Here is a 14,223-nt window from a genome sequence, read left to right as displayed (position 1 = left end):
TCTTCTTAAAGTATATCATTCATTCGTTTATTCATTCATCCATTCAAAAAATATTTATTGAGTACTTAAGGTTGTCAAGTGCTTTTCTGGGGGCCTAGCATATGTTAGTGAATAAAACATACAAAAATTACTGCCTCTATAGAGCTTCCAGTCATGAGGAAGAGATTGGCCGTTTAAATTACATGAAAATAAATTGTATATTTTAGAAGATGATGACAAGTTATGGAAAGAAGGTAAAGCAGACCAAGAAACGGGATTAGGTGTGCTGTGAGTGGGTGGTAGAGAGGATTAGAAGCTCTGTTAAATAGAACGGGTCCTTCAAGTGCAAATCTCTTGGTGGTAAACACATTTAATTTATTTATTTATAAATATATTTATTTTTGTTCCTAAAAAGTAATTTGGTTAGGTACACACTTCTAGGTTTGTAGTTACTTTTCTGAGTGCCTTGAAAATATTCCACTGCCTTGGGGCTCCCATTGGGCTTTTGGGAATTCTGCCGTCATTCGGTTGTCAATGGTCTTTTTTTCCTTTCTCTCTGGATTCCCGCAGATATGGATTCTTATTTTCATCAGTTCTGGGGAAATTCGAGCCATTTCCTATTTAAATTATTTTCACGTCTCTGTTCTGTCTGTTCTTTTTTTTTTATTTTTTATTTTTTATTTTTTTTATTTTCCCACTTGTTCTGTCTGTTCTTTCCAGTTGGACATACATTAGACTTTCTCTCATCTGTATTTGTCACTGTCTCTTTCTTATGGTCCATCACCCCCTCCCTTACATTTGCAATCAAATGTGTATTAAATGTTCTATAAATATAAATATGTTATACTGTTAGGAAAACATTGAGAAATTTCTTCATGACTTTTTGAATTCTTGGTTGTGTACTTTAAGATAGATACATCAGGTATTGATTTTTTTTGAAAGTAAAACTCAAAACAGTGAAGCACACAAAATCTTAAGTGTGTAATTTGATGAATTTTGTCATGTGTGTACAACCATGTAACAAGATATAAGATGTTACTTTTACTCTAGAAAGTTTCCTTATACCCCTTCACAGTCAGCATCCCCTCCCAGGACAACCATTTTCTGATTCTTCTTACCTGTTCGAAAACTTCAGGTAAATGGGATCGTATGTCATGTACTCTTTTGTGCCTGGCTTCTTGTTACTCCACATCCATCTAGAGAATCATCCATATCGTTGTACATCACCACTTCCTTTTTATTGCTGACCAGTGCTCTGTTGGTGGATCCATTCTCCTCTTGATAGACATTTAGGTTGTTTCCAGGTTTTGCCTATAGTGGTTAAAGGTACTATAAACATCCTTGACAAGTCTTTTGTCGTATATATTTTTATTTCTCTTGGGTAAATACTTAGGGGTTTAATTGTTGGGTCATAGCTAGGTGTGTATATTTAACTTAGAATTAAAGGCGTTTGATCTAGAATTTTACAATTGTGATTAATATTTATTCCAGGAAAATAAGCCAGGTTAGATATATTCATCATTATATTTTTTAAACTGGTTTTAAGCCATTGAGATGTATTCTGTTAGGGTTTTAACCAAATGAATGCAATTTAATGGCCTTCGTTAATAATTATCTTAAGAAACCTTGTCAGAATTATCATCATTCTTCATTTTTATTTCAACGCCGACGTATCTTGGGTTGCTGTCCTGAACCAGTGATTCGTTATGAATACAAATTAAATAATATTAATTAAACAATATATTAATGAGAATTAAAAAAAAGATTTAAAGGTGTATAAAGCTACCATTGTGGTGGTTTTCTCTGTTCAGTTGTGTAATAACCTGTTTCTGCCATCACTTACATGTGCTCTCTCAACATGCACATGGAGGCTCTCAAACAGTTCCATTTTGAAGGGAGTAAGAATACCCCATAATTTATTATTTGTAAAGTTATTTTAAAAACTGAGATTAACTCCATTGCCTTTTCCACCTTTAATGTTGCAAGCCCAGAACACTCCATAGGAATTCTGCCTATGGAAAACATTGTCCTTTCTGTCTTTGGGAGTTTGGAGTTCTTAGGTAATCCTATGGAACTTTGTTATGATATGCATTTATAATTAAAGCTGTAATCTAGATATCTTAAAGCCTTTTAAAATCATGGTTAATGCACTTTATTTTTATTTTGAACTAAAAATACTTCTGTTAACTTTTTTTGAGTGATTTAGGGAATTAATGACAAAGATTTTATATAATATAATTTTTTCTCTGTCATAGATATATTTGGCACTAATTGTGTAGTGCTGCAAAGATTTTAATGCATATTTATTAAACAAAGAAAATAAAGGGTTATTTAAAAATAGACATCTTGACTAGCTTAAAGAAATATCATTTATAGTATTGGGTATCAGAAGGGTGATTTTCTGAAGAGAGAGAGAAATCATTCATCACTGGGAATTTTTTAAACTTTTTTTTTGTCTTTTTTTTTTCGGTCTTTTCTAGGGCTGCATTCATGGCATATTGGCGTAGTTCCCAAGCTAGGGGTCTAATCAGAGCTGTAGCTGCCGGCCTATGGTGCAGCCACGCCAACTCGGGATCCGAGCCATGTCTGTGACCTACACCACAACTCATGGCAACACCAGATCCCTAACCCAGCGAGCAAGTCCAGGGATCGAACCCACAACCTCATAGTTCCTAGTCAGATTCGTTAACCACTGAGCCGTGATGGGAACTCCTAAACTTTTTTTAAAAAAAATTGAAGTATAGCTGATTTACAATATTGTGTTTCAGATATACAGCATAGTGATTTGGTTTTATATATATGTGTGTGTGTGTATATATATATATATATATATATATATATATATATATATATGAAGTTATTGTATATATATTCTATATTGATATTCTTCATATTCTCTTCCCATATAGGTTATTACAAAATATTAAGCATAGTTCTCTGTGCTATACTCATTGGGTATAATTCTCTGTGCTATACTCATTGGGAATTTTTATATCCAAATTTTCCTTGGTTTCAGCTAAGCCAGACACATGAAAGTAGATCATTCTAGCTAAATCAAACTTTGTTTACACACACAGCTGGTGTACCCTGAGCCCACTGTGGCCCCACTGTAGGGGGCTAGTTTGTAAGAGATAGACTGGAGCCAGGTCTAGGTCTCCTGTAATCAGTGTCATTCTATGTGTAGGATACTCAAAATGGTAAAGCTTTATGCTTCAGTGACCTTGCTGTCACAGAGGGGGTAGGTCAGCTGCGTTCCTCAACTGGAAGCTCATGCCAATTATAATGCTGCTCACCAGCATAACAAAGGTGTATTGGGAAGGTTGGTGTCTTTTAAAAAAATATGTATTTCTGTATTTTTTATTGTCTTAGGATAATCCCACCATAAACCAGTTTCGGGATGCACTTACATACTTGAGATATTATTCTTGTACTTTAGCTGTTTGATATTTGAGTAATTCTCTATAGAAGAAAGACCAAGTTAATAAGTAACTGATACATGGTGTCTCTTGGCAGGTTTCAGAGTTAGAGTGCAGGTCAGAGGCTTCGTTTTCATGTGGAAAATATCTGCACTTTGCTCTGAGGAGTTTATTCTTTTACATGTGGTACTTAATTTAATTCTAACAATAACCATGTAATAGACATCTCCAGTTTGGAGTGAGAAAAAGAAAAACTTTTGTCAACTATAGTCCAATGAAATTAAACAAAACAAAACAGCCCATATTAAAAAAAAAAAAAAGGAAAAGAAGAAAAAGAAAAACTTTTGACATTAAGCCCAAGACAAATTACTAGCTTATTGGTGTTCGAGAAAGTTTTATTTCAGTCTTTTTCACAGCATATGCAATCTCTAGGCCAACTTTATATACCTGTGTTTATTCTGACGGGAACTACAATTTATGCCATTGCTTTGTAGTCACAATTTTATAAAAAAAAATAATGCAAATAACATGTTTCAGTCAAGGACAATAGGTACACGTGTATCTATGTGGTACATGTAGTTTTAAGTATTTATGGAGTGTAAGAGTATAATAGTAGCTCTGTATAATAACAGTCTTTGTGTGTTTTTTAAGCTTTCTAAGATTTCATTTCTGTACAAACAAGCTCTGTGAAATTATTGTAGCCAAAATACCAGTGTTTGTCTTTCACTCAATTTATCTGCACTTCATAAAAATGGGTTAAATATTACTTCATCATCCTTAAATTTGCTTTTCAGTATGTGAAATCTGTGAACTAATTCTTGAATATTTATGAAGTAATTCCGATTGTTGCAGGTGTTGCAAGCCATTAGGAGTACTTAGCTTAATTTGGAACAGGATTCTCTGTTTTCTTGCTTGATTTTTCACTTTTGAAAAGTTATAGCAAATCCATCTATATATAATCCTTTTGTGTCTTTCCACAGTAGTTTGGTTAGGGGAAAGCGTTATAGTTCATAATATCATGATTCAAATGCGAAGAGAATTGTTCACAGATAATGTATATCATTGTGCATGTGTTACCATATCCCCCTTAGTAAAATTCTATTTTATAGAATGTTTGAGTAGAATCAGCAGTCACAGTTAATAAAAAAGAGCTAATACAGAATACCCTTTCTTGACTTTGTTGCTGTTTTTGATGAAAGTTATTCTACAGTGTCTCTATTTGTATGAGAGTTGTGTTTCCAAAAGAACCAGTAAGATCAAGAAGATCCTACTTTAAAATACTTTATAGTATGTTCCTGGTGGTATAGTAATGGTGCTATGCTGACAATTGATAGTGAACACCATAGAGCTTAAATCTTTCATGCTGATGTAATGTTGGTCTTGGGTGTTTTAAGTTCCTCCTCCAGCAGATTTGTGCCCATAAAACTATTTGCCATAGGATAGGTAGAGCAGACACTGGCTGATCGTGATCTTGTAGGATGCTGTCAGACCTTGTTTCTCAAAGTAGGGTCCATGGACCAGTAACGTCAGCCTCAGCATTATGGTGAGGTTGTTAGATGTACAGTTTTGACTGATTTTGGATTACTCCATCAGAATCTGCATTTAAACTGACTCTCCAGATGGTTTGTATGCACACTGAGGTTTGAGAAGCCCCCCCTGTCGATGACAAAAGACTTGGCACCTGAACACAACAGTCTCTATCTGAGGTCACAAGAACATAAAGATTTTGGAGTTACTTCTGAGAATAACAAAATGTGTTCACCTGTAAAGTACATTTCTCTTCCGTATCATGCCTCTTTTCTGGAATATAATGTGTCTGATGCATTTCTTTACTTTGGTGCTTCCATCTTACCTGCCACAGGTGACAGACCTCACTCTGTCTATACCAAGAGCATGAACCAGACTATTGCGAATCTTCCCTAAGAAGGGTGGTTCTTGGGCTTGTGTGAAATTGAATCTTGAGAGAAGGGGGTGAAAAACTGAGGCCCTGATGTTAGAATGGTCACTTGTTAGGCTTGTTTTTGCAACACCAAGGATGCTGACATGATTTATTTACTCCCAATTAAAGAATAGCATGTCCTGACTGCCTGCTCTGTGCAAAACAAAGCAGAGTGGATCAGACCTTTCCTCAGAGAGTTTACAGTCAGGCTAGGGAATGGTCCTTGAAAGTCAGACAACCTGCCACCAGTGGGACTGTGATATGCTGGGACATGGCCACGTCAACCCATTGGCTGGACTTCTCTCCCAGCTGTGGTGAAAAGGGAGCATAGGGATATGGCACTCATTTCAGTCAGTTACACCTGTTCTAGCAAAGTAAGTACTGCCGTAGTGTGTTAGTATATTTATGGGGACCATTTTTTAGAGCAGAAGTCAAAGAATATGTAAATGTCTAGATGTACCTGCTCCTAGTAGACTTAATGTACTACTCCTTGTGGCAGTTTCTGGCTCTTAATGTTTTAGTTGGCTTTAAGAAAAAATCTTTTGGATTTCCTATTGTGGTGCTGCGGAAATGAACCCGACTAGTATCCATGAGGACTTGGGTTCGATCTCTGGCCCTGCTCAGTGGGTTAAGGATCCAGCATTGCCATGAGCTATGGTATAGGTTGCAGATGTGGGTTGGACCCCACATTGCTGTGACTGTGGTATAGGCCTGGAGCTGCAGCTCCCATTCAACCCCTAGTCCGGGAACTTCCATATGGCACAGGTGCGGCCCTAAAAAAGCAAAAGGAATAAAAGGAAAAATCTTTTGTTTGCATTCTGCTTCCACTATTTCCAAACTCTTCAGTATTGCTCAACTTCTGAGGTGGTCCTGGGAGCCCAATGACTTTTCTGGGGATGGCCTTATTGTGGCATTTCGGAACCCACTCAGCCAGGGACCCCTCAGCACAAATGCCGTCTTGCTCTGTAGCATAAGCATAAACCACAGAGGAAGAAGAGCTGGTCTTATCGAATGTGGTTATTTGGCTCTTTCACACATACTTGAGGTGGGAAGTGAGGGTGGGAGCCTCAGGTTCCAGGGCACCAGGACCCTAAAAGACCATCGTGACCACTTTGAACCTAAAGACCTGTAGTAGCCCTTATTTTTCTTTTTTTTTCTCTTTGTTCTTCCTTTTTTTTTTAGCCCTTCTTCATATATGAAAAAGAGATAATTTTTCATGAAACTTTTCCCCCTCTACCCTTCTGGTTTTTTTTTTTCCTTTTTAGGGCTGCACCCATGGCATGTGGAGGTTCTTAGGCTAGGGGTCAAATCGGAGCTACAGCTGCCAGTCTCCACTACAGCCATAGCGACGCTGGATCCGAGCCGCATCTGCAACCCACGTTACAGCTCACAGCAATGCTGGATCCTAAACCCACTGAGTGAGGCTAGGGATCGAACCTGCATCTTCGTGGATAACCGCTAAACCATGATGGAAACTCTTTTACTTCTGATTTTTATCCCGCAGTGTTAAGTTTGTCTGCCTTGCCCAGGTGACCTAGAAATCTTCGAGGTAGGAGACAGCTGCTTGTGGTCATTATGTATGAAATGCCTTACGCATGTGGGACTTGGAAAAAGACACAGAAACACAAAGATGCCTCCCAGGAATGTGCAGTTTTTTGCCATACAATTGGCAAGCACATTTTTAATATAGCAAAGAAAGGAGCATGCCATAAAGCTTTTCGCAAGGGAGGAATTATAAAATAAAATTATAACATGGGCTACTTCAAGACTAGAAATGTCACTCTCTTCATTTATTGTGCTGACTATATTAACTTTTAGGAATTTGTATATCATAGTTAAAAAATACTAATAAGGACCTTTATTAGTCCACTTATACCATAGATCTTTTCCTCTACAAATTCTCAATCATGAACTTAATTTTTCAGATTAAGGAGATACTGAAATATTCTGTGATTTGTATTAATTTTTTTTTTCTTTTTCTTAGAAAGACACATTGGGCTTGTTATTAGAGAAAAGCAACCAGATGCTCTTGGTTCAGGATTTCTTACTGGAAAATGAGTTTTGACTTTAACCTGATTTAAGGGGCAATTTCATAGTGGAGAATTTCAGGGGACTGCTGAATGTTCCAGTTAAAGACGAGCTCGGGTTCTCTTATATCACAATTGTCCTAAAAAGTGCTGCCCCCAATGGTCCTGTCATGGTCACACACCGTGCTTAGCAAATGCTCAGGCCGATTTTGCCCTGCAGGAGAACGACACAGGCACTTTGGATACGGTGGGCGCTGTGGTTGTGGACCACGAAGGGAACGTGGCTGCTGCTGTCTCCAGTGGAGGCTTGGCCTTGAAACATCCAGGGAGAGTTGGGCAGGTAAGTAATTATGGGGCTTTTTATTTTTAATGTATTTTTATTTATGTATATATTTTTAGGGCTGCACCAGTGGCATACGGAAGCTCCTGGCTAGGGGTTGAATTGGAGCTGCAGGTGCAGGCCTACATCACAGCCATAGCAACATGGGATCTGAGCCACAATGGGTACCTATGCCACAGCTTGTGGTCATGCCAGATCCTTAACCCACTGAACGAGGCCAGGGATTGAACATGTATCCTCATGAATACTAGTCGTGTTTGTTAATCGCTGAGCCACTGGGAACTCTGTTTTTTAAACTAGCTTTCCAAGTTGAAACATGGAATTTCTAGCTCACAAGTTTTTAAAACTGTAGAGACATTTTTTTTTCCTTAGGAAAAATAAATGATGTTTTTTCCTAACATTTATGTAGTATAAATCATCCATCAAAGACTTGTTCCGGATTCTTTCTAAGATTAAAACCCTGTTGTGTTCTTTCTGATCTTTTCAACTGGTGATGCTGTGTTTTGCTCCTTTCAGTAGGTTGGGTACTGGCCTGGGCATTTATTAGACATTTAGTAAATTTGTATAGACTTCCATTTTCTTTCTTTGTAAATGTCCTTCTCTTCAGGAGCTGCCTGCTTTTCAGGTGGGAAAATGCATTTTTTTTATTTCCTTCATTCCAGGAACAGTAACATTTTGACCCTCTAATCCCTCCTCCAATTAAACATTTCAGCTATTTTATAGACTCGCTAGTATTTCAAGTCACCAGTATGCCATACCACTCAAGAAATCCAGATATAAAAAGGGTCTAATTTATGTGCAGCTGGCTTATTCCCAGTTCACTTGTATGTCTTCTTCACCCCCGACTTCCCAGCTCCAGCCTTTAGTACTATAGTGAGAATGAAATGTAACAATCCATTTGATCTGATAACCCCTTTGAGTATAAACCAATTTGGCGTGTTACTTATGGGGTTAATGAATATTTGTTAAATGAAATATGAATTGGACACCCTTGAGGAGTCTGTTAAAGTAGTTGCACAGAGTGTGTTGAAGCACAGTATTTGTTTCTCGTATTCCATCTGGAGCGCCATTTGGCATGTTCTGTGTGCTTTGCCTCCCATGTTGGAAGAAGAGTCTCTGTCACAGTTGCTTTGGACTTGGTGGTTAGTGAGTGCTTGGAGCAGAGTGATCTAATTCATAGAGGACATCTTTGCAAAGCCCCACGTGACATTCCCTGTTTTGCCCTTTATTGTGGACAAGCCACTCATAGTCCTATGGTGGGAAGGGGAAGGGAATAATAATTTTGTGCTACTCTTTGCCCACCATACAAGGGGATTTATGAGGAATGATTACTTAACATGTGTACAGTGCTTTGAACTCATTATAAAAAGCCTTTGTCTGGTCATGGTATTTTTTTCCACGTTATAAAGCCCTGTGTATTTGTCAAGTTTGGAATAAGAAAACCACGCTTGGCATATCAGATTTGGATGCCTTGGTGGAGAAAGAGGGAGAAAAGCCAGCAAGGCCGCCTTCATTGCATTACAGTTCCCATGACTTTCTCACTGGTTTGTGTTTGTTTTGGTTAGCAAAATAGCAACAACAGATCCGACGATAGTTCTGGACTATGTTAGCAGGATATTACACTGAACAATCTTGAAAGCCATTCTGCCACTGCACGTGGGGTTGTCCTGGAAAAAGAAACACCATAAAACTTCCACGTACACATTTAAAAGTTGCTAAGGGAGTAAATCTTAAAAGTTCTCATCACAACGGAAGAAAAATTAAAAAAAATAAACCTCTGTAAGTGTGTCTGATGATGGATATGAACTAGACTAATTGTGGGGATCGTTTTGCAATACAGACAAATAGAGAATCATTATTTTGTACACCTGAAACTAATGTAATGTGTGTCAGTAATACCTGAATTAAAAAAAAAAAACAACCTTTACATACTGATTTGCCCTGGTTGGCTAGTTTATGAATGCACAGTTTGTGAGAGCTGAAGAATTAGGAAAAGGTGTGGAGGAGAGAGGGGTCATGGTGCTTTCAGGGATGCAGTTCTTACTTGGGTTTATTGCTCAGACGGAGGAGAGGACATAAGCCTGGAAACATGGCAGCGTCAGACGAGAGGTCAAGGGCTGTTCTTCTTGATGGGACAGCACGAAACAAAATACACAAACAATTATTTACAAAATCAAGGACTATTTTTTAAAAATGTGCTGAAACTAGATATTTTGAGATACATTTTATTTTTTTAATATTTTTCATTAAAATTTTTTTTTAATTTCCCCAATACATTATTTATATTTTTTTTGTCTTTTCTAGGGCCACACCCGTAGCATATGGAGGTTCACAGGCTAGGGGTCTAATCGGAGCTGTAGCTGCTGGCCTATACCACAGCCACTGCAACGCAGGATCCGAGCCTTGTCTCCAACCTACACCACAGCTCACAGCGACTCCAGATCCTTAACCCACTGAACAAGGCCAGGGATCGAACCCGCAACCTCATGGTTCCTAGTCAGATTTGTTAACCACTGAGCCACAATGGGAACTCCTGTTGTTGTTTTTAAAGGTCTGCTTAAGGTTGGTTGTTTTATCCAAAGGAGTGGATAGAGAGGGACAGTCTCTGATTCTTTCTTTTCTCTTACCTGCCACTCTCTCAGCCCAACCAATTTCTGATGGTTAAGAAAGATGATGAATTTTGGTCATGAAGTTGAGGAGAAGAAGCATGAGGAAATTCACTTAGGAGAATCAAGAGTAAGAATGAGTGGTCTTTCTTTTTATTACTCCCACTGGGTTTCTAAGGCGTGTCCTTGTGGCCCTATTTACTATTTTAGGGGTACAGTCTCCTGCTCAGAATAACTGGGAGATAGAAAGGCAGTGGCCTAATATCCAGGGTTTTGGGTGAAGGAGGAATGGGCCCTTTCACTGACATCTCATGTTCTTGAGGCTTTGACCAACCCAACACGTGTCCTAGGTAGTAGCCCCAAGTCTTATCCCACAAGTCTGCCCATTTTATTCTGAAATCCATGTGCTGAGTCACTCCTCTTAGGGCTTTCATTTGCTACACTCACCCAACCATCTTGTGTATTTTAAAATCATGGTATTTTCTGGGAGTTCCCTTTGTGGCTCAGCAGTTAACAAACATGACTTGATCCATGAGGATGTGGGTTCGATCCCTGGCCTCGTTTAGTGGGTTGGGGATCCGGTATTGCTGTGAGCTGTGGTGTAGGTCGCAGACATGGCTTGGATCCCGTGTTGCTGTAGCTGTGATGAAGGCTGGTGGTTGTAGCTCTGATTCAACCCCTATAGCCTGGGAACTTCCCTATGCTGTGGGTGCTGCCCTAGAAAAAAAAAAAGCAAAAAAAAAAAAAAAATGGTATTTTCAAAGGCAGTAATGAATTTTTTATTGTCCACTACATTAGGGGTGTTGTGTTCAGTTCTTGGTTCTGCTTTTAGGAGGGGTATTGTCAGTGACAACGGGGGATGGCAACTGTGGATCATGTGAACATGGTTTCTCCAATTATCCTGGACTGGGCGCTGGATAGTTTCTCAAAGAGGGTCGTTAGGGAAGAGGGTGGGTGTGTGCATCTCAGGGTCTTGAGGAACAGTTCACAGATTCTTTGAGAGAGAAAAGAGGGATCAGAGCCTTCGAATAGCTGTTTTCAAAAATTTGGAAGACTTTAGGGGGAGGTTAAAATATTTCCAGAAAGTAGAACCAGGATTGGTGGGTGGAAGTTGTGAGAAAGCACATATTCCTTTAAGCAGCCTAAGGAAGAACTTGCCTTCAATGGGAAGTGTCCAGAATGAGTATATATTCCCGTATGAGGTGGTGAGCTTTTCAGTATCTGAAGTGCCTGAGATATTTCATGGAAATCCCTCCTCTGGGTAGAATATTGGATCAAATTAGTTCTGACATCCTTGTAAAAAAGAATAAAATATCAAAGAAAGCTGAAATCCGTCCGGTCACCATTCTCAGCTTATTCTCCCAGTCCTCACAAGTGAGTTTTTAGAAAATAACGCTAATATCTTATGGGAGTATCTTTAACTTTCATCAATCACAGAGAATACTGAATGTATTGTTGCAGTTTGCTGCTTAAAAAAAAAAAAAAACTCAACCTGTTTTTGAGTTTTTTCTATAGTTATTCTTAAAAGTATTTTTTAAAAACTTAATTCTTTTTTCTAAGATTTGCAATGAATTCCATGTATGGCCATGCCAATGTTCATTTAACAATTTCTTTGCTGATTGACGTTTACGTGGTTTTCAATATTTCATTCTTATCAAACAGATGATAATGAACAGTCTTGGCCAGGCCTCCTCCTATTTTTCTGTAGTAACAAAGGGTTTTTCTAATTCTATTTCTAACTAAGAAATGGAAAAGTTAGCGTTGGTGATTTCAAAGGCAGAGAAGAAGTCAAGAAAGCCTTGTGAATATTGAAGAGATGAACCCAGACAAGCAGGGTGGCCCTATTGGAAACCAAATAAGAATGGCTGTCATATACTTTCGTAAAACCACAGCAGCTTATTGTGTTCCTGGTGGTTTCAGACATATAAATTTCTTCCACCACCTCACAGAGTGATTAGTGAACAGGGCTTTTTGTCTCCTTTCTCTCTATCATGGCAGAATCTAGGACAGTAGGGAGCATGTACTGGGCCCTTTGGCACGTAATTACAGTTCCCATCAGGCCACCCTAAAGGAAGCCTGGAAAAGGAGTTCCCACTGTGGGTGGCTGAGCGGGTTACAAACTCGACTACCCTATTAGTATCCAGGTTACTACTAGTAAACTGATTGGATGTGGATCTAGATCCCTGGCCTCACTCAGTGGGTCAAGGATCCAGCATTGCCATGAGCTGTGGTGTAGGTTGCCCGTGTGGCTTGGATCTCATGTGGCTGTGGCTGTGGGGTAGGCTGGCAGCTGTAGCTCCAATTTGACCTCTAGCCTGGGAACTTCCATATGCCGTGGGTATGGTCTTAAAGAGCAAAAAAAAAAAAAAAAAAAATTTAAAGTGGGTTTGGGAATTTCCATCATGGCTCAGCAGAAATGAATCTGACTAGTATCCATGAGGATGCAGGTTTGATCCCTGGCTTCCCGGCATTGCCGTGAGCTGTGTTGTGGGTCGAAGACACAGCTCAGATCCCGCATTGCTGTGGCTGTTGTGTTGCGGCTCCGATTTGACCCCTAGCCTGGGAACCTCTGTATGCCGTGGGTGGGGCCCTCAAAAGACAAAAATAAAATTAAAAAAAATAAAAGTAGGTTTGCCAGAGTGTGACAGGAGGACCACCTGCATTCCAGGCCCCTGGGCCCTGATTAATAATGCTGATTCCCAGACCAACTTCCAGACCATCAGGATATCTGGGAACCAGGGTTCCTGTCATCATTCTCCACAAGTAATCTGACACACCACTTAGTTTGAGAAGCACTAAATTAAAAGGCAACCACAGTGATTTCAAGGGGCCAGTAGAATAACAACTGGCAAACTACAGTGAGGGCGGGAGGGTTTCAGGGAAGGAAAAAATTACTGTGCATGAGACTAGGAAACTTTCTTTTGCTGTTTTCTGAAAAATTTTAGATTAGTATATAGATTAAAAATATAGTTTTGGGAGTTCCCATCGTGGTGCAGTGGTTAACGAATCCAACTAGGAACCAGGAGGGTGTGGGTTTGGTCCCTGGCCTCGCTCAGTGGGTTAAGGATCCAGCATTGCCGTGTAGGTTGCAGGCTCGGCTTGGATCCCGCCCTGCTGTGGCTCGGAACTGCAATAGCTTTGATTTGACCCCAAGCCTGGGAACCTCCATGTGCCGCAGGAGTGGCCCTAGAAAAGGCAAAAAAAGAAGACCAAAAAAAATATATATATATACACAGTTTTGATAGTGTGTTAGAACCATTGTTTGGGTAGGTCTTACAGCCTCTGGTTCTGTATGTCATACATTTGCTGTATGTCATTATTAAACGAGGCTTTATTAGATGGGTATGATTTTTTGTCTTCTGTTGAAAGCTGGCAATTCCATATAATATTCTCAAATAGTATTTATCTATCCCCCCTCCCCAGGCTGCTCTTTATGGATGTGGCTGCTGGGCTGAAAATACTGGAGCTCATAATCCCTACTCCACAGCTGTGAGTACCTCAGGTATTTGCTGCTTTCATGACCATTTTTCATAACTTCAACCTTGGAGGTCACTTAATGTTTGAAAACAGTATTTTTATGTAAACACTTTCTGTGTCTTAGCATTTGCTAAGACACTGCGTGGACAAAGACATTGTTGGCTGAAAGATCTTTGATATTTGGAAACTTTTGAGAATTGTTTCCCAATGTAAGTATCACAGTGTAAATGCTTTGCTAATAATTTCAGTACAACTCTAAGTATATTTTTAATGGATTTATTTTCTTTAATGACTCATAATAGTGCCAAATTCATATCAAAATGGTATAAAAGTAGCATGGCATTTCAGAAAATGAGGTCATTTCTTGAGTAAAATGTTAATATAAAACCTGTAAGGTATATTTCAAAATGTATAGTTTATGATAGCTATACATTTAAGA

At 39.0% G+C, this 14,223-nt stretch overlaps 1 protein-coding gene across 37 annotated transcripts in view; it reads left to right on the top strand.

The window, feature by feature from the left end:
* TASP1 (taspase 1) overlaps positions 1–14,223 on the top strand; it is a 392,837-nt gene that overhangs the window by 90,821 nt on the left and 287,793 nt on the right. For 24 of the 37 annotated variants that reach the window (XR_014831932.1, XR_014831933.1, XM_085003107.1 and 21 more), the window contains 2 exons: positions 7,582–7,701; positions 13,731–13,809. The exons of 2 other annotated variants lie outside the window; for them this stretch is intronic. Coding sequence is in view for 24 of the 35 variants with exons in the window: in XM_085003107.1 (XP_084859233.1) it covers positions 7,582–7,701; positions 13,731–13,809 (199 nt within the window). In the remaining 11 variants the exon portion in view is untranslated. Of the gene's footprint in view, positions 1–7,581; positions 7,702–10,343; positions 10,438–13,730; positions 13,810–14,223 lie in introns of all 37 variants that reach the window. 11 more of the 37 variants (XR_014831935.1, XR_014831943.1, XR_014831942.1 and 8 more) reach the window with 3 other exon arrangements.

The sequence above is a fragment of the Sus scrofa genome, chromosome 17 (genome assembly GCF_054392235.1).
Source record: "Sus scrofa isolate SSC_HxYL_T2T_F1_AM1 chromosome 17, Sscrofa_HxYL_maternal_Yorkshire_Landrace_v2.0, whole genome shotgun sequence".
Classification (NCBI taxonomy): domain Eukaryota; kingdom Metazoa; phylum Chordata; class Mammalia; order Artiodactyla; family Suidae; genus Sus; species Sus scrofa.
The sequence above is the reverse complement of the archived record's forward strand: the minus strand, read 5'-3'. Positions and strand labels throughout refer to the sequence as shown.